Source organism: Natator depressus, chromosome 5 (assembly GCF_965152275.1).
Source record: "Natator depressus isolate rNatDep1 chromosome 5, rNatDep2.hap1, whole genome shotgun sequence".
Lineage (NCBI taxonomy): Eukaryota > Metazoa > Chordata > Testudines > Cheloniidae > Natator > Natator depressus.
Window position 1 is genome coordinate 130,622,112 of NC_134238.1, and position 27,170 is coordinate 130,649,281.

Genomic DNA, 27,170 nt, shown 5'->3' on the forward strand with positions numbered 1-27,170 from the left:
CATAAGGGAGGCAGGACTAACTGCTAAGGCTAAGAAGTGTCAAATCGGCTTAAACAGAGTGACTTACCTTGGACACCAGGTGGGTCAAGGAACTATCAACCCCCTACAGGCCAAAGTGGATGCTATCCAAAAGTGGCCTGTCCCAAAGTCAAAGAAACAGGTCTAATCCTTCTTAGGCTTGGCCAGTTATTACAGGCGACTTGTACCGCAATACAGCCAAATCGCCGCCCCACTGACAGACCTAACCAAAAAGAAACAGCCAAATGCCTTTCAGTGGACAGAAGAGTGTCAGAAGGCCTTTAACCAGCTTAAAGCGACACTCATGTCTGACCCTGTACTAAGGGCCCCAGACTTTGACAAACCGTTCCTAGTAACCAGAGATGCATCCGAGCGTGGTGTGGGAGCAGTTTTAATGCAGGAAGGACCGGATCAAGAATTCCACCCTGTAGTGTTTCTCAGCAAGAAGCTGTCTGAGAGGGAAAGCAACTGGTCAGTCAGTGAAAAAGAATGTTACGCCATTATCTACGCTCTGGAAAAGCTGAACGCCCATATGTTTGGGGACGGCATTTCCACCTGCAAACCGACCATGCTGCACTACGGTGGCTTCATACCGCCACAGGAAGTAACAAACAACTTATTCGGTGGAGTTTAGCTCTCCAAGATTTTGGTTTTGACATCCAGCACATCTCAGGAGCTTCTAACAAAGTGGCTGATGCACTCTCCCGTGAAAGTTCCCCAGAATCAACTGGTTAAAATCGTCTTTGAGATGTGGTAAATATTGTTAGTCTTGGTAGTATATTTAGAGGTGCGGCTGTCTTATTAACTCTGTTTTCTCCTAGAGCTCCAGGAAGAAATCACAGCCAGCGTTTCACCCTATCTGTGATTTTTGGGGGGTGTCATAAATATAAAGGGAAGGGTAAACACCTTTAAAATCCCTCCTGGCCAGAGGAAAAACCCTTTCACCTGTAAAGGGTTAAGAAGCTAGGATAACCTTGCCTGCACCTGACCAAAATAACCAATGAGGAGACAAGATACTCTCAAAGCTGGGGCGGGGGGGAGAAAACAAAGGTTCTCTCTGTGTGATGCTTTTGCCAGGAACAGAAAAGGAATGGAGTCTTAAACTTAGTAAGTAATCTAGTTAGATACGCATTAGATTCTGTTTTTGTTTAAATGGCTGATAAAATAAGCTGTGCTGAATGGAATGTAGATTCCTGTTTTTGTCTCTTTGTAACTTAAGGTTTTGCCTAGAGGGATTCTCTGTTTTGAATCTGATCACCCTGTAAGGTATTTAGCATCCTGATTTTACAGAGGTGATTCTTTTACCTTTTCTTCTATTAAAATTCTTCTTTTAAGAACCTGATTGTTTTTTCACTGTTCTTAAGATCCAAGGGTTTGGGTCTGTGTTCACATATGCAAATTGGTGAGGATTTTTATCAAGCCTTCCCCAGGAAAGGGGGTATAGGGTTTGGGGAGGATTTTGGGGGAAAGACATTTCCAAGCAGGCTCTTTCCCTGTTAGACGCTTGGTGGTGGCAGCAATAAAGTCCAAGGGCAAATGGTAAAATAGTTTGTACCTTGGGGGAGTTTTAACCTAAGCCCGTAAAAATAAGCTTAGGGGGTTTTCATGCAGGTCCCCACATCTGTACCCTAGAGTTCAGAGTGGGGAAGGAACCTTGACAGGGATGTTGAAATGCCTATAGTTACCCTTGGGGACCCAGCCTACCCCTTAATGCCCTGGCTCATGAAGCCGTCAACAGGCACCCTGGACCGTATCATAGAATATCGGGGTTGGAAGGGACCTCAGGAGGTCACCTAGTCCAACCCCCTGCTCAAAGCAGGACCGATCCCCAACTAAATCATCCCAGCCAGGGCTTTGTCAAGCCTGACCTTAAAAACTTCTAAGGAAGGAGATTCCACCACCTCCCTAGGTAACTCATTCCAGTGTTTCACCACCCTCCTAGTGAAAAAGTTTTTCCTAATATCCAACCTAAACCTCCCCCACTGCAACTCGAGACCATTACTCCTTGTTCGATCATCAGCTACCGCTGAGAACAGTCTAGATCCATCCTCTTTGGAACCCCCTTTCAGGTAGTTGAAAGCAGCTCTCAAATCCCCCCTCATTCTTCTCTTCCGCAGACTAAACAATCCCAGTTCCCTCAGCCTCTCCTCATAAGTCATGTGTTCCAGTCCCCTCATCATTTTTGTTGCCCTCCGATGGATGTTTTCCAATTTCTCCACATCCTTCTTGTAGTGTGGGGCCCAAAACTGGACACAGTTCTCCAGATGAGGCCTCACCAATGTCGAATAGAGGGGAACGATCACATCCCTCAGTCTGCTGGCAATGCCTCTACTTATACAAGCCAAAATGCCATTGGCCTTCTTGGCAACAAGGGCACACTGATTCATATCCAGCTTCTCGTCCACTGTAACCCCTAGATCCTTTTCTGCAGAACTGCTGCCTCTCCATTCGGTCCCTAGTCTGTAGCGGTGCATGGGATTCTTCCGTCCTAAGTGCAGGACCGTAGTAAGAAGCTGTTCAACTATAGGCTGAGCAAGTGCAGAATGGTGGTAGTGTGTGCATTTGGACACTTAAAGGATCGCTGGCGCAGTTTACTGACTCACTCAGACCTCAGCAAAACCAATATTCCCACTGTTGTTGCTGCTTGCTGCACAATCTGAGAGTAAGGGGGAGATGATTATGGCAGGGTGGCAGGTGATGCAAATCGCCTGGCCGCTGAATACACGCAGCCAGACACCAGGGCTGTTAGAGCACAGCAGGAAGCGCTGCGCGTTGGAGAAGCTTTGAAAACCAATTTCATGACTGGCCAGGGTTCTGTGTGACACTTCTGTTTGTTTCTCCTTGATGAAAACCCACCCCCTTGGTTGCCTCTAAATTCCCTCTAAGCCCCCCCCTCCCCCTTTCGATGACAGCTTGCTTGCAAAGGAAATAGTCACTATAATTTAAAAAAAAATGTATTTATTGATTATAAAAAATAGGGAGATAGCCCGGGTGGGGTGTGGGAGGAGGGAAGGAAAAGGCCACTTCAAAACTTCTTGAATGATAGCCTTCTGTTGCTTGGGCTGTCCACTGGGGTGGAGTGATTGGGTGCCTGGAGTTTCCCCCCCTGCGTTCTTGGGCGTCTGGGTGAGGAGGCTATGGAACTTGGGGAGGAGGGAGGGCAGTTAAACAGGGGCTGCAGCGGCAGTCTGTGATGATGCTGCTGTTCATGAACCTCCAGCAGATGCCGGAGCACATCCGTTTGATCCCACAGTAGCTCCAGCATTGCCTCATGCCTCCTCTGATCTTCCTGCCACCACCTCTCTTCACGTTCATTGGCTCCTTTCCTATACTCTGCTATTGTGTCCCTCCACACGTTCTGCTGAGCTCCGTCAGTGCCGAATGACTGCATGAGTTCAAAGAACATTTCATTGTGCATGCATTTTTTTTCGCCACCTTATCTGAGATAGCCTTTGGGATGGAGGAGGGAGGCTTGAAACATTTGCAGCTGCTGGAGGAAAAAAGAGTGTAGTATTTTAAAGGTACATTTTACAGAACAATGGCTATACTCTTCCACGGTGAACAACACTATTCACATTACATAGCACATGTGATTTTTGGTACAAGGTCGCATTTTGCATCTTGTGTTAGAGATCACACACGCAGTGCCGGGCAACAGAATTCAGCTTGCAGGCGGCCATGGTAAGCCATAGTCTTCCGGCTTCTGCAACCTTCATAACAGCAGTGCCCTCCTCTCCCATACCAAGCAAGGCACATTGAGTTGGCTGTTTAGTGCTGCGGTTTTCCTGTTAACATGCAGCAGCAGAAACCAAACTTAACCCCGCCCACCCATCCAGTTCTCTAGGATGATTACTTTACATCTCCCCCCACCATGTGGCTGGTATCAGGGAAATCCCTGCTAGCCAAATGTGAACAGCTCAGTGCCAGTGCCGCGCCGCCCCGCCCCCAACTGCATGGCTAACTGCGGGGAGGATTTCTTTTCAGGCACAGGCAAACAGCCAAGTAGGTGCAGCCACCTCTGAATGTCCCCTTAATTAAATTCCCCTATTTCAACCAGGTTACCATGAACGATATCACTCTCCTGAGGATAACCCAGAGAGATCAAGAACGGATGTTGCTTGAATGCCAGCGAACACCTGGACCATACGCTGCCATGCTTTGTTATGCAATGATTCCAGACTACGTGCTGCTGGCCTGCTGTGGTAAAGTGTCCTACCATGGAGGACCGAATGAGGCTGCCCTCCCCAGAAACCTTTTGCAAAGGCTTTGGGAGTACATCCAGGAGAGCTTCATGGAGATGTCCCTGGAAGATTTCCGCTCCATCCCCTGACACGTTAACAGACTTTTCCAGTAGCTGTACTGGCCACGAATGCATCCCAAGCCCTCAGGGCTACTTAATCATTTAAAAAATGCTTGCTTTTATAACATGTATTTTATATTTAAAAAGGTACACTCACCAGAGGTCCCTTCTCCGGCTTGGTTGGTTTGGGAGGGTATTTCAGTCAGGGTGATGAAAAGATCCTGCCCGTCGGGGAGAACAGTGTGCTGTCCTCAAGCTCATCTTCCTCCTCATCTTCCCAATCCGCAAAATCCTCAGCCATGGCGGAGAGTACCCCATCATCGGAGTCCACGGACAGGGATGGGGTAGTGGTGGTGGCCCCCCTAGAATTGCATGCAGCTCAACGTAGAAGCGGCATGTCTGGGGCTCTGTCCCGGAGTGTCCATTTGATTCTTTGGTTTTCTGGTACGCTTGTCTGAGCTCCTTAAGTTTCACGTGGCACTATGTTGCATCCCTGCTGTAGCTTCTGTCCCTCATGGCCTCGGAGATTTTTTGAAACGTTTTGGCATTTTGTCTTTTGAAACGTAGTTCTGATAACACGGATTCCTCTCCCCATACAGCGATCAGATCCAGTACCTCCCGTTCTGTCCATGCTGGAGCTCTTTTTCGATTCTGGGACTGCATGGTCCCCTGTGCTGATGAGCTTGCCTGGCCAAACAGGAAATGAGATTCAGAAGTTCACAGGGCTTTTTCTGTACACCTGGCCAGTGCATCTGAGTTCAGAGTGCTGTCCAGAGCGGTCACAATGGTGCAGTGTAGGATAGCTCCCGGAGGCCAATACCTTCGAATTGCGTCCACACTTACCCTAATTTGAAACGGTGATGTCGATTTCAGCGCTAATCCCCTCGTTGGGGAGTGCAGAAATCTGTTTTAAGAGCCCTTTATGTCCAAAAGAGAGGCTTCGTTGTGTGGACAGGTGCAGGGTTAATTCGATGTAACGCTGCTAAATCTGACATAAACTTGTAGTGTAGACCAGGCCTTGCTCTCCTTTTCCTACTGCCTCCCACTTACATAGACTGGTGATGTTATCATACCCGTACTCAGTCTCTGCTGATTCTGGAGCTATGAAGTCAGATCTGAGAGTGAACATGAAAGCTGTTAACTATTTTATGCTCCAGTCTCTACCATGATACTGGTTATATAATGTACGGTCAAATGTATACAACTAACCTCTCCTCGTCCCCTAAATTAGATGAGTAGGGTGGTGCTAATAAAGTATGCTATTTGATTCAGCAGAAAACAGACTTTGTTTCTGAGTCATGTCTAGTACTTTCAAAATGGGAATCTGCATTTTAAAGAGACAACTGGAATTTTCTTCAATGGAAGACTGAAGGTGCTTTATAGTGAAATCTTTAATGGTCTTCTATAATTGAGGAACAAATTGTGTTCTGCAATGTTGGTAGCTAGTGCATTTCTAATTATGGATACATAAGTTGATACTTGAGAATCAGATTAAGGCCTTAATTCTTCAATGCCTTGTGTCTTTCATTTGGTCCTGCTTCAAGTCACCTGGGCCTGATGAAATACATCCTAGAATAGTCAAGGAGCTGACTGAGGAGATATGAGCCATTAGTGATTATCTTTGAAAAGTCATGGAAGATGAGAGAGATTCCAGGGGACTGGAAAAGGGGCAAATATAGTGCTCATCTATAAAAAGGAAATAAAGACAACCCAGAGAATTAGTCAGTCATCGTAACTTCTGTACCCAGAAAGATGATGGAGCAAATAATTAAGCAATCATTTTGCAGACACCTAGAAGATAATAAGGTGATAAGTAACAGTCAGTATGGATTTGTCAAGAACAAATCATGTCTCACCAACCTAATAGCTTTCATTGACAGGGTAACAAGCTTTCTGGATGGGTGGGGAGGTGATAGACCTTTTCATAAACTAGGGAAATACAGCCTAGATGGAGTTACCGTAAGGTGGGTGCATAACTGGTTGGAAAACCATTCCCAGAGGGTAGTTATCAGTGGTTCACAGTCAAGCTGGAAGGGCATACAAGTGTGGTTCCACAGGGATCAGCTTCGGGTCCAGTTCTGCTGAATATCATCTTCAGTGATTTAGATAATGGCATAGAGAATATTCTTATAAAGTTTGTTGATGGTACCAAGTTGGGAGGGGTTGCAAGTGCTTTGGAGGATAAGGATTAAAATTCAAAAGGATCTGGACAAATTGGAGAAGTGGTCTGAAGTAAATAGGATGAAATTCAGTAAGGACAAATGCAAAGTACTCCAAGTAGGAAGGAACAGTCAGTTGCACGCATACAAAATGGGAAATGACTGCCTAGAAAGGAGTACTGCAGAAAGGGATCTGGGAGTCATAATGGATCACAGGCTAAAGGAGTCAACAGTAACATTGTTGCAAAAACTGCAAACATAATTCTGGGATGTATTAGCAGGAGCATTTTAAGCAAGACATGAGAAGTAATTCTTTCCCCTCTACTCTATGCTGATTAGGCTTCAACTGGAGTATTGTGTCCAGTTCTGGGCATTACATTTCAAGAAAGATGTGGACAAATTGGAGACAGTCCAGAGAAGAGCAACAAAAACAATGTAAAGGTCTGGAAAATATGACCTGTGAAGGAAGATTGGGGGGGGGCGGGAAACTTGGCTTGTTCAGTCTGGAGAAGAGAAGACTGAGAGGGGACATACCTTTTTTCAAGTACATAAAAGGCTATTACAAGGAGGAGGGAGAAAAATTGTTCTCCTTTGCTTCTTGTCCTATCCTCAGAGGTTAAGGAGCTTAAATTGCAGCAAGGGCAGTTTAGGTTGGACATTGCAGGAAAAACTACCCTGACAGAAAGTTAAGCACTGGAATAAATTGCCTAGGGAGGTTGTAGAATTTCTATTGTTGGAGATTCAGAGCAGGTTAGACAAACACCTGTCAGGGATGGTTTAGATAATACTTAGTCTTGCTATGAGTTTAGGGGACCAGACAAGATAACTTCCTGAGGTCCCTTCCAGTCCTGTGATTCTAGGCTTGTGCAAAGTGGCTGTAAAATGCTACCAGATCAGAATTTTTCACTTTCAGTGGCTAGCATTACTGTGTGTACAGGTTTAAATGAATACCCCAGGTACGAAGCCTGGGAGAATCAGGCCTGAAGTCTCTTTAGTCACTTCTAGATACTTACATGGAGACTCGTGTCACAGATCAAGTGAGAGGGAGGCACTTGCAACTAACACCAGATCTTTTGAGCAGTGAAACACTTCTTGTAACTTAAACTTCAGAAAACTGGTTAACACCATTTTAAAATGTGGGAGCTGATTTTTTTCAAATATAAGGGAAGAACAGTGTACTCAAACCTGTAGCAACTTCTGAAGTGAATTATAAAGGATCACATGGTTTTGACACACCTCAGAAGTTAACTTCCTGAGTATAGAATTTCCAAAATATGAACCACGTTTTCCTAATCAGCCTTTCTTTTCTGTAGAGTCACAATGGCTTCAGCATTCCGCATCTCTTTGAAACCAAAGGTCAGTGATAACATGACTCACTTGATGGTGGACTTCTCTCAGGAAAGGCAGATGCTCCAGGCTTTAAAGTTTTTGCCAGGTAAAATTAAGTCTGTAGTGAATTGAATTTTTATACTATAAGAGATCTGGGATAAACAATAGTTTGTTTAATGCGTTTTAATATGTGGATTTTTCAGCTATCTTAAGCAGTTTCTTCAATATTTACTTGGCAAATATCAGATCTAGGTCTACTTCATAAAGGTGGTAACACACATATAGACCTTTATACAGTATAAGGGCCAGTCAACAAAGGTGGGAATGGAACTTGTTCTTTGCTCCCAGACCTGTACTTCACCGTTATAGGTAATTGCCTAAGATCCTTCTTGCACTGGTAAGGTATCAAGTGTTTAACATACTGACAAGCTGAGTCTTGTTTGACATGTTGTTACTTCACATTCAGTTCACAAAATGCCAGGGATATAAGTGTAGAGACAAGAGTGTTCAAGTTCCTCTGACTTCCTTTTTGTACTTCCTTTTAAAAAGATGATCTGATCTTTGATATTAGATATCTGGATTAGATATTAGATTCTCAAAGGTAACAGTCCACTAAACTTTAAATTGCTGATATTTACAGCCTGAGCTCCAACTTAAGGAAGCCTTTCCTTTGGTGTGGGAATTAATAACCACCTCAACACTGTTTCCAGAACTATTAAGCCTCCTGCTGGCAGTCATGGTCCCTTTCGCTGTATGATGTGGAGGTAATCTTGGTCCTGTGCTTAGCGTTTGTCTCAAATCACTATCATGGTGCTTAATTGGCAACTCACAATGAGCTGTGCTGAAATTACCATTCAGTCCTTAGCCTCCGGATGAAAATGGTAACTCAGTTATCCTCTTTCCCTTTCTAGATAAGGGAGGAAGCTTGAAATGCTGCTTGTATACTGTACCTGTTATGTGGGGAGACAAATGGAGGACTTGAGTAACCAGTGCTGTTAGTTTTCAGAGTAGCAGCCGTGTTAGTCTGTATTCGCGAAAAGAAAAGGAGGACTTGTGGCACCTTAGAGACTAACCAATTTATTTGAGCATAAGCTTTCGTGAGCTACAGCTCACTTCATCGGATGCATACTGTGTCTTTCCACAGTATGCATCCGATGAAGTGAGCTGTAGCTCACGAAAGCTTATGCTCAAATAAATTGGTTAGTCTAAGGTGCCACAAGTCCTCCTTTTCTTAACATAATTTTGGTTAGCGACATTCTTGTTCATACAAGATAATCCGGCACTTGGCATTTTAAATGTGGAAAGATCAACTGTAAGGATATCACTGGATTTTTTTTTTTCCCCCTCCCTGGTGGATAACTTAAATAGCTTGTAACTATTTGGTATAGAGCTCTGTCACTACTTACAGCAGCACAGATTCTTGTAGGCAAAACTTAAACTGGGTGTTGATTCAGACAGTTTGAAATCCCAAACTTGATGAGGTGGTGGTATATAAATGCCTAGATAATGCTCATCACAATGGTACAGGAGTATCTTACAACTTCTAAAAGTAAACACATGAAAGAATCTCATCTTTCTATCTGGTATATAAGATGCCAAAAATAATGGGTAGAGGTAGGTGCTTCAAAAGTTGCTGGCATGGCCTCTGAATGATAGATGTCTTAGTATTTCTCTCAAACTCTTAACCTGTTGCTGGCTGACTTCTATAATCTTCTCTCCAAATGCTACTATATTTCTCTTTAAACCAGTTAGAATTGTTTTTGTGATTCTCTAAGACTTAGCTTACCACTTTCATAAATCTTTGTTCTCAATCTCTATACAACTTAGACAGAAATTCCCAAACATTTTGTAAACCACGAGCCCTGCTGGAACATCAAATCTTATGACTACAACTTGTCCTGTGTTCTATTCAAATAACCCTTGTGAGAAGTGAAAAGCATTTACACTTAAGTTGTGATATTTAAAAATGTTCAGTAACTCTTCAAAGTGGCATGCTTGGGAGGCTGGCTGCATGGGATATGTACATAGACTGAAGACTTCCTGCTTCTGCTGGGAAGGCTAATAAACAAAGTATCTTCTCTTGGCAAGTTATAAATGTGCAACACTCTGGCTTAATGCTACCTTCATTTCATGCTATAAGTAGTGAGCTGGAGTGAGTGTTTTCTGCACTCAGAAACCTTCTTTGTTTTGTAACTTCAAGTGGAATATCCTTTTTTCCCCTCGTGCTCTGACTAGGGTCCATTTGCATAAAGAGAAACTATACAGTAAAAGCAAAACTTTAAGCTTTTCAGAGATTTGAGAGATGTCTGCTGGTCTTCAATGCAAATAAAAAGAATTACCTAAAATTTCAGTCACTCCATGACACACCTGCTGGGATCATTGAATTATAACTTGCACTCTTCTATTGAAGCGTGCATCACTGTTTTTAAGCATGCTGCAATTTAAGTTGTACTACGTCAGCCAAAAGAATGGTGTTTGCTTGTCTGATGAAGAGCTTCAGTAAATTCCCCAATAAATAGTCTTGTCTCTCTTCAGTGGTGGTGTCTGTCTCTGACCTTCATTTGGGATATGTGGAATGAGCACACTGAACCAGAGACAGGCATAGTGATTAAATAACCAAGTGGTCAGCTCTAAAAAGTGACAGAAAATGGCACCACCTTACTTGGTAAATGTGCTACTGTTGTGTATTCAGACGGCGAAAACTTCATGTTAGAAATCAAAACCAACCTAATGGTACTGAATGTTTGTCACTCTGAAGTATTTACATGAATATAATTTAAATACCTTTTGATATTAATATTAGACTTCAGCATCTTCAAAAGCTGAAAGAATTAATATAAAAGTTCTTATGCTTATCTGCAGATGCTTTTACAATTTTTCTATCTAGAACCTAAAGGGGAATAGGTAGTCAGTGATGACTGGAGAGGAGCATGGCTAGTAGGTAGAATTAAACACGTCAGGGAAGTTGAACTTTCAAATGACTAGGATGTATGTCCAGCCAGACCAGTGTGACCACACGTGGTGTTAATGCTTTCAGACTGCTTTTTTTGGCACACCTATTGCCAGACCAAACAAGTTGGGAAAGTATTGGGATCTGAGGTCAGATCCTAATTAGTAGACTGAATACTTGCTGGTGGTCTTGCCTGAATTTGCAATCTGTTCATTTTGGGCAATGTGCCCTCTGAGGATTAAATACACTTAAGTAATTTGTATGTATATGGCTTCATTTAAAATAAAAACATAACAAACTCACTGGGTTTTGACGGGGAGGAGAAATAACCCTGTATTTGCTGGCTTGAATGACAAAGTTCTTACTGCTTAGTCATCCTCATTCTGCAGAGCTGATAGTTAAAAGTGAGCTAAAAATTTCTGCTGCATCCTGTGCATCAATAGAACTGCTTACCAAGTTCCAATTGGCTACATCTGTGAAAACCCAGTGAAAGCGGCTGTGTTACAGATGTAACTTAAGTCACAATTTGAAGACCAAGTATCAGAGGGGTAGCCGTGTTAGTCTGGATCTGTAAAAGCAGCGGAAGAGTCCTGTGGCACATCTGTTAGTCTGTAAGATGCCACAGGACACTCTGCCAATTTGAAGACCATAGATTCTCAAGATTTAATTGTGGGTCTAAGTTAGACTGAAGAATGTCCAATGATGCTTGAATCAGAACTCATACTATTTACAGGGCTGAGTGTTTGGCGGGGGGTGGGAATCGCCTTCTTTGTAAACGGAATGTATTTCCACAGAAAGAGGCCTAAACGTGAAACTCCATTAATGCATTTTTATGTGACTTGTAAGAGGAATAGCTTGCTGCAAAGTGACAAGCCTCGGGAATAAAATACCTAATGGGGTATGAGCAAGCATACTTCAAAAACTATTTTTAGGACCCCTTTGAAAACTGCCGAAGTTGTTTGAGTATTAGGTAGAGAACGGTTTTCCTTTTTATAAGCAAAAACAGATTCTTGAACAAGAAACGCATGGATTCTACTTTCCTTTCCTGTCAATGTAAATTTGACTCCTAAAGTTCTTGGTTTCAGCTTAGTGATGAAATAAGGTTTTGGTCATGGACTCAAGCTGTAATTGGCTGCTTACCTTTTTTGCTTGCTTTATGCATTGTTCTATGTTCAGAAAGAAACCTATGAAATTTTCTTTGTTTAAAATAGACCACTGGTAAGGTTGGGTTTTGTTTTGGGTTTTAAATCCTACTTTACCTGCTATCCATTAGTATATTACTATCTGTCGTGCACCCATCTTCTGATGCTTCTTTCCTGCTCCATGCATGATGTGTGCCTCAGATGTTAATATTTGGGGATATAGATGGGAAAGAGAAGTATAATGAAATTGGTTCAAGTTGTAGAATGTGCCCTGATATGTTTCTTAGGGAGCTGAGGGTGGCAAACACTGGGGTGGCAAACATTTTTTTTTCATCAATACTCTAATGTTCTTTTGTTTTTTTGTTCTTTTGCAGTCCCCAAAGCTCCGGAGATAGACCCAGTAGAGTGTCTGGTAGCTGACAACGCTGTAACAATAGTATGGAGAATGCCAGAAGAAGACAACAAAATTGATCATTTTGTACTGGAATATAGGAAAACTAATTTTGATGGGCTTCCTCGAGTAAAAGATGAAACATGCTGGGAGCTGATAGACTATATTAAGGGCGCTGAATATACATTATCTGGTAAAGATTGCTCATTTACCCTCCTTAAAAAGTCTTCTGCTCTTGAGGTGACTCTGAACAGAAACACTCATTTTTGGGTTTTTTTGGTATATAACAGAATCCTATTAGACACAAGGTGGGTGAGATAATATCACTTATTGGACCTACTTCTCTTGGTGAAAGACTAGCTTTTTTGAGCTTACACCGAGCTGCTGTTCATGTCTGGGACCAACATGGCTACAACAACACTGCAAACATAGAATGCTCAACTATACAAAACACTTTCCGTTGAAGGGGCATCCTTATTGCAAACAAAAATGCTACTCAGTAAATGAATGTAGCCTCCAGATAACTGGTCAGTTACAGGGCCTTCCTATGCAGACCTGGGTCACCTTGTTTTTAGCTACTAGTCCTCCTCATTATATACTAAATAAACTTTCCTCTTATTTTCTTAATCTAGAATATAAGGAACTAACCACAAAAATTATGTCTAACTTTAAGTGCTTCAAAATTTTTTTCAGGACTGAAATTTGATTCAAAATATATGAACTTTCGGGTAAGAGCTTGCAACAAGGCTGTGGCAGGGGAATACTCTGATCCAGTGACTTTGGAGACTAAAGGTAAAATTACATGACAGTCTCGCATGAATGTGTAGAAAACAATATTGTAAACGCTGAGGAGAATTTAGCACTCTTTAGCTAGTCAGGCTAATGGCAGCAGAGTAAGAGGCAATGAAAACCTGGGTCCAGGGTTTGTGGGATGAAATTCAAATGTCCTCTGTTAGTGAGCCTACATGGAAAAGGATTACAAACATGCCTATCACTCTACTGTATATAACTATCTAGCTCTGAGAAGTTGAAAAATCTCTGTAGGTGTGTAACCGTTCCTGGCTCCAATGTCTGAGATTGTCTACTGTAAACTGCTGGTCAGTTAGTTATTTCACCATTAGTTATTAATTTAACTTTTCTGAGGAAAGATTTTTGCTATTACCTGGAGCTGCTTGGTGTGAGGGCAGAGCTTGACGGAATGCTCCTGAGCACCATATACCTGTTCACATAACTTGAACAGTAGGTGACAGCCTATTGTTAACATTTGAGGATTGCTGTGGGAGGGGAGGGCACAGATATCTGGGGAGTCAGTCTTGTAAATTTGTGTAGTGAACTGGAACTGCAGAAATCTTCTGAGAATATCAAAGAACACCCATATAGTCTATAGCACTTCCCAAGAGTTTCAATTTTTGGATTACCAAGTGAAGCTGTCTTGGGTAAGTACATGCCCACTGAAAGGTAGCTCAGAAAGCAGGTGTAATTATGCTTTAAATCCCAGAATTGCACATAGTCATTCAGTACTGGATACTAATCTGTAGGCTCTAAATTTTTAGATGGCAAATAAGGAAAATATTCTGTATATACTCATATTAAGTTGCAGTCAGTGACTGTTTGGTAAGTGACACCTTTTTTACTCTGTAGATTGCTGTATGGATTCAGAGTTGTATCTGCTTGGCTCAGTGGCAAAATAGCTGTATAGTATTTTTTTTTGTTATAAGAGTAAGCAGATGCTTATGATTTGTGCAGTACCAACAGTTGTTAGCACTTCAGAGGAAACAGCTAAATTCTAAATGCAGAATATCACTACTGATTTGTGACCCAGTAAGCACAGCTGGACTTTCAGATCCCAGGTTCAGTCTGCAAGGTTGGCAGCTGTAAAGTTAAATATATGCAACTGTTGTAAAATGAGCAAAGTTGGGGGTGGGAGATTGTCATTGACACAACATAAAACCCCACACTTTATTCTGAAAAGTGGATAAACATCATTCTCCATTGAAAGCGTACTTTCTATATAGTATATCCCATCAAAAAACCAAATACTGAAATTTGAGATTTTTTTTGTTTCTGCCTTTTAAGGGACACATTCTGAACATACTCTAGATCAACAGGATGAGTAACTTACTGCTCTTCAGAACACTGAGTGATGCTTATGGAGTTGGGATATGGTTGGTTGGTATGTCCGAGCAGAATGTCTCAACACAACTTCAGAACATCACTACTATTTTTGGGTTGTAGGACAGCAACAAACAAGGCAGTGTGCAATATTAGTGTGAGGGCAGCTTTTTTGGACCAGAGCCGCCACCACAGCCAACACTCTTTAGAAAAAGGGCAATCAGATCTCTAATGTCCATGCAGAATAGACAGGGTTCCAGTTCTGAAGGGATGCTAATGTGGGTTCAGTTATCTGCTTTGGAAAAATAGAGGGCTAAGTCAACAGAGAGGATTTGAAATTCTGGTTCCAGAGAGATGAGGGATTTTAAGCTTAGACCTAGCTCACTAAGCTGTCACCTCTGACCCTGTCAGTTTAAAATATTTCTGGAGTCATATGTCCTTTCAGGAAAGTCATGGGTTCTTTTATCCCCCCTTTTTTTTTTTTAAATCAAAATCTTCAACTCCAATATTATGCTGTCAGTTTTCCAGACTGCAGTTTCTCACTTACAGTTGACAGTGAAGGTTTAACTTTTTTTAGATTGCATGTGTGGTTTTGTTTTTGTTTTTTGTTTTTTTTGTGTGGGTTTTTTCGAGGGTTTGTCACAACCTCCAGTCTACTTAAATCTAGCTCTTTCTGGAACCTTCGAGGCATTTATTACTAGACCTACAATGTTTTATAGAGAAGAAGAGTTTAAAAGTAGCTTTTCAAGAACTTCATAGATGTAATTAAGGTGCTCAGTTTTATACTGAGGCGTTCTAAAAAAGATGACCAAGTAGATGGTTTTTAGTCTGTTAGACTTAATTCTTATTGAAAACCAAAAAGATCAAACTGATGGGTTGTCAGGGTTCCTTCCCCACTCTGAACTCTAGGGTACAGATGTGGGGACCTGCATGAAAGACCCCCTGAACTTATTCTTATCAGCTTAGGTTAAAAACTTCCCCGAGGTACAAACTTTGCCTTGTCCTTGAACCCTATGCTGCCACCACCAAGCATGTTAAAGAACAGGGAAAGAGCCCGCTTGGAGACGTCTTCCCCCAAAATATCCCCCCAAGCCCTACACTCCCTTTCCTGGGGAAGGCTTGATAAAAATCCTCACCAATTTGTACAGGTGAACACAGACCCAAACCCTTGGATCTTAAGAACAATGAAAAAGCAATCAGGTTCTTAGAAGAAGAACTTTAAAGAAAAGGTAAAAGAATCACCTATGTAAAATCAGGATGGTAAATACCTTACAGGGTAATCAGATTCAAAACATAGAGAATCCCTCTAGGATTACTATGTAAACTTCAAGAGAAACATCTAAAACAAAGTGGAGGCAATTTTCAGGACTTAATCAGATACAATAGTAGTAATCTTTATAAGAATTTGCTGCAACACAGTGGATATCCTGGAGGGCAGGGGGTTAATTAATTTAGAAAAATTGGCTAATTCCATTTTGCTTCTGGTAAGTGCTGCTTCATGATGGACAGCTGCGTTTGAACTGTATTGTACTGTCTTTCAATTGAACTCTACTGCAATCTCAACTCTTAAAGCGATTATTTAAAAAATAGGCATATTGAAATGCAAAATGGAAGTCTCTAATGTGTTCTAATTAAGTAGTACCTATTAATATGGCAATCACTGTTAGGTTCCTTCCTTTAGCTTCAGAAGCATAACTCCCAAGAGGCTCAATTATTTTGCTTAGTCAGCAATAACAAAGATGGAACTTGCTTAAATTCCAGTGAGACATTGGATTCAAAGTACTGGCATATTTTTTTATCTTGGTTTTATATTGGGTAGCATGGGCCTCTGATCTCAATCTGTTTGCATATTGCTGTGGTTCAAGCTTGTGAATTGTGGACCCCTTGATCTTAAACACTTCTCCCTGCAGTAAATATAGTACTTGATGATGATAGCAGGACAGTATTCAGAGGAGAGGTGAAAATCAAATCTCTAAAATGATGGATGCAGCCGGTTGGCTATGTCTACTCTACTCTATGCTGTCTTTTTCTCTCCCACAGTGAAGGATTTGACACTAATTACTACTGAGTCTTCTTTAGTTGCTTACATCCTAATGCCTGCTTTAATCTCTGCAGGTCATTTTGCAGTTCGACTGTCCCTATGTATTTGCTGTTGCTTCAGCTTTATTGTAATCAACAGATTATGACAGTTAAATCTTCATCACAGAAATAGCTTGCAGAAGACAGTGATATGGAGTGCAGAAGATGGGCTTAGTTTTTTTTGTCACTCTATACTCCAAGATTTATAATTTGAGAGAGAAAGTGTCTCTGATTTAATAGTAACATTTTAATTGCTGAGACTCACCGATTTGAAGGTGTTCTGTGTGGCATGGTCCCGAGACTACAGTTGGACTGGCTGGATTTCACTTGTTTATAGTTACAAATGTCAGACCAATTATAAGGCTACATTTTTGTCACAGGTATTTTTAGTAAAAGTCATGGTCAGGTCATGGGTGGAAACAAAAATTCATGGCCTGTGACCTGTCCATGAATTTTACTATATACCCCTTACTAAAACTTGGGTGTCTGGGGGCAGCCTGGGGGTTGCTGTGGGGGTGGAGCGGGGGCAGGCTCCCTACCCAGCTCCTGGGAAGTGGTGACCCTAGCTCCATATGCTGCCTCCACTCCGTCCCAAGCCTCAGTTGTGCAGCTCCCATTGGCTGGGAACTGTGGTGAATGGGAGCTGCTGGGGCAGTGTCTGCAGGCAGAGGCAGCATGTGGACCTAGGAGCTGAGGAAGGGGAGTTCCCGTTGCCCTTCTGGGGAGCTGCCCCCCTCCCCAAGCTCCTGCTGCTGTAGTGGGGTGAGGGGAGACCCAAGACTGCCCCAGCAGCAGTCAATGCGATGGGCCCAAGGGCTGCCGAAGCTGCTCAGGCAGCCCCCGGGCCAGCTGCGCCAGGCTGCTGCAGAAATCGGAGGTCACGGAATCTGACCTCCATGACAAACATGGAGCCTTAACTATAATTGATTTTTTTTATAGTGCATTGTTGTCTACTACTCCTAATTTTTTTTTCTTGTAGACAGCAGGGGGAGATAATCCATGTGTTTTTTACTCTTTGAAATCTTGTCTTGACCAGCACTTGTCTTCAGTTTGGACAATACATCGTCTCATCTGAACCTGAAAGTTGAAGATTCTTATGTTGAGTGGGATCCTACTGGAGGCAAAGGCCAAGAAAACAAAATAAAAGGAAAAGAGAATAAAGGCAGGTGAGAACTTTAACTCTATCTGTAACCTGAAGTCTTAGATTGAATAAGGTTAATATGTTTAGAGTGGCAAACTGTTTTAGGGCACTGTTTTTGCTTAAGATACTTAGTATATTAGTTAGCATACCATGAAATGCTGATTCCCTGGACCATAGGGTTGTATTGAAGATTCTTAAATAGGGAGTTGTCAGGTATTCCTGACTTCTTGGACTGTGGACACGGCCCAGGAAGTGAAGGGAGGAAAGTCAGTAATATTCGTAGCTGGCACACTCCTGCCTCTGTGGGAGTTTGCATTACTCCTTATCTCCAGTCACTCATCTGGTTGGTGTAACTGTGGACACCGAAGGAAATTTCATCCGGACATTTCTATTTGGAAGAAATATTGCTGTGATATAGGATGGGGAAGGCCCAAGAGAAGGATAAGGCATGTAGCCCCACTAAGAGGAGACATTCAAATAAGCCACTTCAAATATTTGAAGAGAAGCCAAATCAAGAGTTAGTTTTAGATTCAAGACCTTCTAACACCTACCAATCTGCTTTTGTGAATCCAAGGAGTTGTATAATAAAATGTGGCCCAAGTCAAAGAGATTCAGCCATCTCCAATTATTTCACTTTTGGACAGTAATTATCTGAGCTTCAGGTCTGACACACTTAGGTACAGTAGAACCACCAGTTCGAAGAATGACTGAGTCAGTCTTGCTAATATTGTATTGTAGATGGATGGAGTTGGATAAAACAAAAGAAAAACGGCATAAAGAGAACCAATCCATGGCCCTTTTTTGGAAAGAGTAGAGGTGTATTGGCATACCCTGAAAAGCTGTCCTTGACAGACATTTCCATCTCCATAGTCATGCTACATTCTTTGCATCAGTTGTCTGCCAGACTGCTGTTCTCAACCATGGAGGCGGGTTGCTTTCCATGGTATTGTATAAATACCGTTTTTTGTTTAAGTACTCTAGACCAGTGGTTCTCAACCTTTCCAGACTACTGTACCCATTTCAGGAGTCTGATTTTTATCTTGTGTACCCCAATTTCACCTCACTTAACTACTTGTGTACTTTTAAATCTGATTTTGTAAACAAGTGTTACAGCACACTAATACTGAAAAATTGCTTGCTTTCTCATGTTTACCATATAAAATAAATTGATTGGAATATAAATATCATACTTGTATTTCAGCGTATAGTACAAACTGGCCATTGTCAGTATGAAACTTTAGTTGGTACTGACTTCGCTAGTGCTTTTTATGTAGCCTGTTGTAAAATTAGGCAAATATCTAGAGTTGCTGTAATCTCCAGAGATGCACATACCCCTGGTTGAGAACCACTGCTCTAGACTTTCAAGCTTGAGGTCATCTCAAACACACTGGATAAAGGAAAGGGGGAAGAGGCAGACTCTCTTGTACTTGAGTAGTCTTGAGTCTACTCATGTACCAGCCTTAATTATATAAGATCTGTCATACCTACAAGTGGTGTATATAGAGGTGTTTTGGCTGCCCATAACTGCCTGTCAGTTTATCACTGTTGATGAGGCATTCCCCATGACTGTCAGCTGTTTCAACTTCTAAACTTACTATCTCGCATCTGATATGGACAGTAAGGGATGAAATGGGTAACCTGCCAATTAAAAAATGGAATGAACTTCACATAGTAGGATGCAGTTCCATTTTGGGTTGCCTCACGGAACCATAGTTGATGAATGAAGGAGAAAGGATACTGATATTTCTAAACTATTGTCAGTGAGGTTACCAACATCTTTTGATAGCAAGTTGAGTAAAATATCTGTGAAAGTTAGAGGGCTGTGCAATAAAGATTGTAGCCTTTACTAAAGATTAAGCTTTACCAGAAGGCCAAATCTAGTTAAATTATCTTTTTCTCTAAATATCATATAAAATGTTACTTAGTCAAGACTTATTTGTATAATTACGAACATCTAATGTGACACACATTGTTACCTAACATTAAAACAATAAATGCCTTCCTGGCTGCTGGTGGTTGCCAGTGATGTGACCAGTTTTGAAAGGCTGATAAGATTTGTTTCTAAAGTTAATGTGTACAATTTTTAGTAGTAACCTCTTTTAATGATTGCTTATTTCTGTCTGACAGTGGCCAGATTACAGTACTGAAGAACAATACAAGGTGATAACTTACAACTTTTCTAGTTCTAGGATCTAGCCTCTAGCTTTGCTGAAAATCTTCAGAGTTTTCTTTTTTAATACTTGCTCTTTCTCTAGATAAAACATGAGCCTATCCAACAGCCTTCATCAGTAACCAAGACAGTACCTTTTTTTTGTCTGCTTTTATTTAATGGGTTAGTAATCTAATCTTCATCCATGGGGAAAGTTGATGCAGTCCCCATTCTCTGGAGAACAGCCTGTTACCCTAAGAGTGGGATATGCCATAACGCCTTTGAATCAAATGGAGCTGTACATGCTCAAGTTTCAATACAATCTAACATTAATTTATATTACCATTGTGCCTAGAAGCCCCAGTCATGGACCAGGACCCCCTTGTACTACGTACTGAACAGACACAGAACAAGACAATCCCTGCCCCAAACAGCTTACAGTCTTTAATTCTTAGTTCTTCAAGTGCTTGTTCATGTCAATTCCAATCAGGTACGTGCGTGCCATGTGCATGACAGAAGGAAGACTTTTTCCTCTAGCAGTATCTGTAGATTTGGCCTGGGTACCCCCTGGAGTCACACCTTCATGGTGCCCAATATAGGGCCCTGCCAACCTCTCCTCCTCCCCCCCCCCCCCCCCGTTCCATCTTACCACCTGTGACAGCTAGTTGGAACTCCGTTTCTCTTGCCTCAGCAAGCGTGCGTTTGCAGTGTTCGTGTATATAGTTAGTGTTAGATAGATAGTTAGTGTAATAGTTTTTCCTTTGGGGGGTCCCCCTGATGTTTTTTGGGGGACACCAGCATATGCTTCCGTCTCCAGGCTTTATACAATGCTCGGACTGTGGCAGATTTATGCCGAAAAGTGACCTGCACACTTCGTGCTTGAAGTGTCTTGGTGAGGGGTACCTTCGAGACCATTGCAAAATCTGTAGATGTTTTCACCCCAGCACCCTTAAAGACAGGGAGAAGCACCTCCGAGTGTTACTTATGGAAGCAGCACTTTGGCCTCAGTTGGAACCTGGCGCAGCAGATCCGGCCTCGAGTGCCACATCCTCAGTTCGCAGTGCTCAGCATAGTCAACGTGTGAGCTGGTGCCGAGGGAAGGACTCTGCTAGATACCCTCGGCACCACCATGGTTCCATCCACAGGTCCCAGACATCGGTGAGGCACCGTTCCCATTCCCCAGTGCCCCACAAAAGGAAAGGCCGACAGAGGGCACTCCCCGACCAGGTCTAAAGACCAGTTGGCCAGCAAGCCCCCATCGGGCACACATTCAGTGGGGACTCCGTTAACTCCTGCCCTGGGACGAGTCCAGTTGAGTCCGGGCCGCACCACTCACCGGCCTACTGCCGCAAGGAGCTATAGCTCCCTTCATGCCAGAGGCGTTTGAGGTGGCAGCAAACCTTTTGGCGCTTACGGCACCACCTTCACCTCCTAGGCAGGTGAGGTCGCCGGCACCGGTTCCGGGCACCATATATTCTGTGGGCAAACCGGTGATGATGTCTGCCATAAGACCACCGTCTCTGTTGCATCGGCCTGCAGCACTGGCGACCCATGTGGGGGAGCCACTCCGGTCTCCCAGTTGGCACCGCTCTCCAGCATCAAGGGGCTCCGCTCCTCTGGGGTCATCAGAGACCTCTGTTTGTTTATTTATGGGATCAAAATAGAAATCCACTGTTGCCCAGAATCTCCTGTATCTTCCTCCCCCTTCTCTTTTTCTCTCTCCTCCCCCTTGCACTTCTCATCATGCATACATGTTGTTATAAACTTGACTGCCTGGGAGGTCAGCAGCTGTAAAATCTATCCTTTGGGGAAAAACTGCTCCTGAGATTAGTATATTGTCCTTAATTTCAGTTTCAGGAAGCATGCCAAAGAGTAACTTCTTTTTCTGCTACTGCTTCTAGAGACCACCACTACTTGTTCCGTTATCTAGATTTCTGTGCACTGCTCCCTTCATGGACACAAGATTGTTCAACGCATAGAAAAATTCTAGCCAACTCTCGATATTTTTCTCTGCGGAAGGAGCCAGTCACCCTGCCCAGTCTAGCATGTAAAGTAGGCTCTATTCCAGGAGAAGCTATTAGATAAGCTTTCTGGTTCTTCATGCTGGAGGCTTGGGAGAAGCTACTGCCCCACCTCCTGTTCTGGACTATCTTTCCAAGACCTGCATTAGAATAAAATTTTGAAGAAGGCCCAACAGCAAGCGATAAGCTAACAAACTTGTTTTGTGCCCATTTTATCCCAGACTTACTCCTCTGATTGGTAGTTTGTGTGAAAAGGACAGCTTAGTGTATTTTTAAACAATTATCTTATTTACTCATTTTTATCCAAGATAGTAAAGGTTACTGTGTGAACTGTTAAAGGCTGTTGGAGTCATGTGGATAAGGTCAAACCACTGGATGAAATGGTCATTTACAGACCACTTTTTTCAAATAAAGTAGCATATTTTCAAAGTTTGAAGTAACTTGTTCAAAATTGAGTGGAGGAAAAATCCCAACTTGCAAAATGTCTGCTTTTATTATGCTGCCTTTGTCTGTCAAATGAATCTCTAAATGACCATGTCACTTTCTGCGTATCTTGCTGGAAAATCATCTAAAGGAAAATCTAAGCCCTCACTTCTGATAGACAGAAGCGGATGGCTTCTCAGCAGTGGCGTACGTGGAGCAGGATGGAATGTTGCAGTGGATATTTCCCCTCTGAAAATATGCTTTAATTCTTGGCTTTGCTGTTTTTCATGCTTTCACTTATTTCCTTTTCTTTTGGTAAGTAAACTGCTACTTTTTATTCCTATTTATCACAAGCCTTTAAAATGTTTCCGTTGGCTTGCTTAGAAACTGTTACATGCTGCTTTTTAAAGTACTGTTATTTTATACCCTCTTCTTGCAGTATTGTAGCCATGTTGGTCTCAGGATATTAGCGGGACAAGGTTGGTGAGATCATCTTTTATTGGACAAACTTCTGCTGGTGAAACACAGGCCTGAAGAGGTCTAGCTCAAAAGCTTGTCTCATTCACCAATAGAAGTAGGTCCAATAAAAGACTATCCCACCTACCTTGTTCCTCTTTTTGCAAGCAGTTTAGGAGCTGCTATGACATCCTACAATCTGGCAAATTCAAGCCTGCTTCTTAAGGTGTATCTAAATTACAATCAGGTCAGGGGATATGACCAAGTGTATTAGCACAATTTGAGAACACTATTAATCTGTCGTGCAAAATGCTATAATTGATCTCTGAACAGTTAAATGCTGGAACCTTGAGACTATAGGCATGCACTTGAGGAACAATATTCCATTACTCTGATATTACACAGAGTGATGTTATAGTTAAAAAGGATGTTGTCATTTCAGTATAGATTAGAAATAATTCATGAGGAAAAAGTGTTAAACTTTTATAAACAGGAATTATTGTGAATTTTCAGAAATAACCAGGGACTTAAATATCATCCTACAGTGTCAGCAACAGAAACACCGCAGTGTTGTGCTAGCAATGAGATACTAACAATTAATTAATTAATTAATTACCTAGTTGTAAAGTCAGTGGAGACAAGGCACAGGTGATCTTTCTAGCATTGTAGCTAAACAAGGTCAACACCATATCCGTCACCACATTCATAGTTGACCTTGCCTAGTTGCGTTGTGGCGTAAACGACAGAACATTGTTTCTGCTAGGATTTTGCAGTGAGATAACTAAGCTGTATGTTCTCACTGTAAAAACACTTTTTTTTTTTTTGTGGTGGTAGTGAAGATACAGCCTAAGTCATCTAATCTGAATGAAAAGCAAAACATTGTATTAATAGTGAAAGGTAAACTTCAATCCAAGGTGCCTAACTAAGCAGTCTTTTTTTAAAAAAAAAAAAAAAAAAAAAATTCAATGAAATCTCATTTACTGTTCAGACTCTCCCTTCTCAAATCTTCACTTTAGGTGAAGATAACCTCCTCAAATGCCCTGTCTAGGCCTGAATTACTAGAGGAGTTGTGGTGTGGGGCTTACCTAAAGAACAGTAAAATGTTTAGTCTAACTAGATTCTTTCTAAAATATTGGTTCCCACCCAACTGATTCCCTCAGTAAAGAGGGATAAAATGCTGTAAACAAAAACAAAATTTTACCCTGTTCTGTTATTTCTGGAACACTTTTCTCTTTTGAAGTCTGATTAGAGAACATAGGCCTTCCTTGGTCTTGCTTTAGTACTTGAAAAATGCCCTATGAACCCCACCCCCCCTTTTTTTTAAAAGGTTCTGTTTCATAGGACTTCTGAGTACTTTCACACGACATGTCTGAGAGTAGATATATTAATGAATGTAACAGCCTTGAGAGGCTTCTCCAGTACGGTAACAAGTAGACTATATCTACTCCCCTACATTTTTTTTGGTCTGATCATCATTCTTGAGTGGAAGAATATTGCTTTATAAGTAGCTGGTTTTAATGCATTAAAAATTCTTGAGCTGCTGAATCTTAGCAAGCTTTTTCCACCTCCATCATCTATTGAAATTTAGCACACAAACTTGTATCTAATATTTACAGAAATACTAGCATCAGGCCCATTTTATTCCGTAAAAGACTTTAGATCTTCAATATCTCCTTTTAAAGATTCTCTTCAGTGTTACTGTAGCATTGTTTGCCTCTTGGAGTCTTAAACTTCTCTAAAAATATAATAAAGTGCACACAGGATTTATCAATGGGTGTATAGACCGGCTACTTTTTTCTGCAAGCAACTTAAAAATTGCAGTGACATTCTAGGCTGTGTTGTGATGAACATCAACACTTTGTCTCATGCTTCACTATACACCTGAATATCAATAAGTGACCTGCCATGTTCATTATTTGCCATTTTCCAACATCTAAATTTGTTATCAAAACTTTCTAGGTTTCTACAAGCAATGGGGGGAAACTTATTACCTCTTGCATATAATTTGAATGACAGATGGCTCATTTAAATTCTAAATTTTGATTTTACTCTCCTCCCATTCACTTGTTCAGCTGCTCCTGGCTTTCCTCTTCACTACCTCATCTTCATTAAATCTTTTTTGTTTGCTTTTCATCATCTTCCCTCTTAGTCAGCCCTCCTTGTGCATGATCCCTAGCTCACTTATATATAGAAGGGTTTATAGTGCAGCTAATGGCTGGTCCAGCATGCCACTTGAAATTGCAACACAAGCACCTAACACTTCAGGCATGACTCACATAAAATAATCTGTATCCTGCAAGAGAAATAAAACTTCCTGTCCATTATTTGACTGGTCTATAAACTTCCCCATACTGGAGTGCAAATTATTTTATTTCTTTTATAGAAGTGGCACACCATCTCCAAAGAGGACATCTATTAGTTCGAGGTCACCATCGATAAGGGGCAGCAGAGATCGCTTTACTGGTGAATCGTACACAGTGTTGGGTAGGGTGAATTTTTTGCTTTAACTCTTACTTAGTGTTGAGCAAGGGCAGATAGATCTGGGTTTCCATCAGGAGACAATTTGTAGCTTGTAATCCCAAAGTTTTTCTGACAGACTTCTGCAACCTGGGCTCAGACTGGGATCTGTATGCTAGATTCTCCTTTTTAGATCTGTGCAGAGATCCTTGTGCTCATTCAGGGAGTGAAGATACTTATGTATGCAGGAAATTCTAGCATTTAAGAAGTAGTCTTTTACTGTAAGGTTATCCAAAAGATAGAAAAGTCATTTAGCAGAAGTATTTTAGCTAATGTGCCAATTGTAATAGCATCAAGGTGCACTTGTTTTGTTAAATACAACATTCTGGTAAATTACCTGTTTTTGGTAGAGAGCAGAAAAAGCCTCTCTGTTCCACCTTAACTGAATGTGATGAATATACACAAGGTTTCTAATAGTCTTAAATTTATTGGATTTTGGTCTTTCCACTAGGCTCACTGTCTACAACCTCTAAGTCTTTACCTAGCAGTTATTTCTTGAGTAGGCTTCATTGTTTTGCCCAGTGAGAAGTATATCCTGTACTGCATGCGTCGGCATAAAGAATAAAAAAACCTCTACATCTGTGGTCTGTTACAGGAGACACTGCTATTGAAAGTGGACAGCACTACTGGGAGGTGAGAGCCCAGAAGGACTGCAAATCCTACAGTGTGGGAGTAGCATATAAAAATCTGGGAAAATTTGATCAACTGGGAAAGACTAACACCAGCTGGTGTATCCATGTCAACAACTGGCTACAAACCACCTTTGCTGCAAAGCACAATAATAAAGCCAAAACCCTAGATATGACTGTTCCGGACAGAATAGGAGTGTACTGTGACTTTGATGGAGGTAACTTTATATTGTTGTGGACTTCATAGATTGAAATTTAGTAATGGATGGGTATTGCCAAATTGCAGGAGTACATAATACTGTAAATGTTGTGGAAATACATTAGGATTCAACCTAGGAGCAACACTAATCTGCCTTTTCATGGTGAGGAGGGAGACCATATTGAGAGAGTTATGAAGGTACTGTACATAACTGTCAAATTACTTAACTCTGATTTTTCAAATGGAGCCATGAACACTGGAAACTTTTCTGTAACACAGATTTAAAAAAGTCTGGATATAATGTGTGAGGGGAGACTTCTGAAAAATGGCGAAAACATTCAGCGAATATGGAACTAAGAGAAATAGACCTATACCTTGTCCTACCTCTCACAACTTACTTGATAAATAAGTAGTGAAGGGTTATGAACAGAAAAGTAGTTGTTTAATGGCAATATGTTGTAAATCGCTGTTCCATTTTCAGATACCCAGATGAACTTGGATTAACCAAAAGATGACTTTAGCTATTTCTCAAATGGAAAGAGCAATAAAATAAGACTTTTTAAATACTACCTAGACAACCAGTACTATGGAAACTGCCACTAGAATAAAACTAAGCTTGGAGGTTACCTGGGCTTACGGCCTTGGGCGTTCTCTTTCCTTGCAAGTTCTGCGAACTGACTTGCATTGCCTTCTCAGCCCTTACTTTGCAATGCTGCCACAGATATTTTGGACAGTTGCTGTTCTTACATCTGTACTACACTCTTTGGCCACTGACAGTAGGTGGTGACCTTTTCTATGCAATAAGGTAACCAGGCTAACACACAGCTCTGTAAAGAGGGTAGTATTTGATTGTTTGCTGAAATAAGGAAGTGGACTATATGGCACTAATTGAAATTCCTTTACCTTAGTAAGAGATGTCTTTTTTTGATCAAGTACCAACTCCTCGAAGCAACTCCTAACAATAGCAGGTATAAGAGCTTATGAACTACACATGTAAAACCCACATCATACAGCTCCAAATTCCAGGAATGAAGAGTAACTAACAAATTTCTTGCTGACATCTGCAGTATGCTGACCGCCTAAGTGGTACCTGTCACTTTGTATCCTCTTTTGGGGCTCCAATTCCTCATTGTTCAGAACCATTTTGGATTTATA

At 41.6% G+C, this 27,170-nt stretch overlaps 1 protein-coding gene across 4 annotated transcripts in view; it reads left to right on the forward strand.

Moving 5' to 3' along the window:
* Window positions 1-27,170, forward strand: part of FSD1L (fibronectin type III and SPRY domain containing 1 like) — a 63,244-nt gene that overhangs the window by 29,012 nt on the left and 7,062 nt on the right. The window contains exons 6-12 of one of the 4 annotated variants that reach the window (XM_074953661.1): window positions 7,791-7,912; window positions 12,273-12,482; window positions 12,983-13,081; window positions 17,517-17,646; window positions 19,749-19,781; window positions 25,054-25,154; window positions 25,783-26,034. In XM_074953661.1, the coding sequence (XP_074809762.1) occupies window positions 7,791-7,912; window positions 12,273-12,482; window positions 12,983-13,081; window positions 17,517-17,646; window positions 19,749-19,781; window positions 25,054-25,154; window positions 25,783-26,034 (947 nt within the window). The remainder of the gene's footprint in view (window positions 1-7,790; window positions 7,913-12,272; window positions 12,483-12,982; window positions 13,082-17,516; window positions 17,647-19,748; window positions 19,782-25,053; window positions 25,155-25,782; window positions 26,035-27,170) is intronic. The other 3 variants (XM_074953662.1, XM_074953663.1, XM_074953664.1) reach the window with 3 other exon arrangements.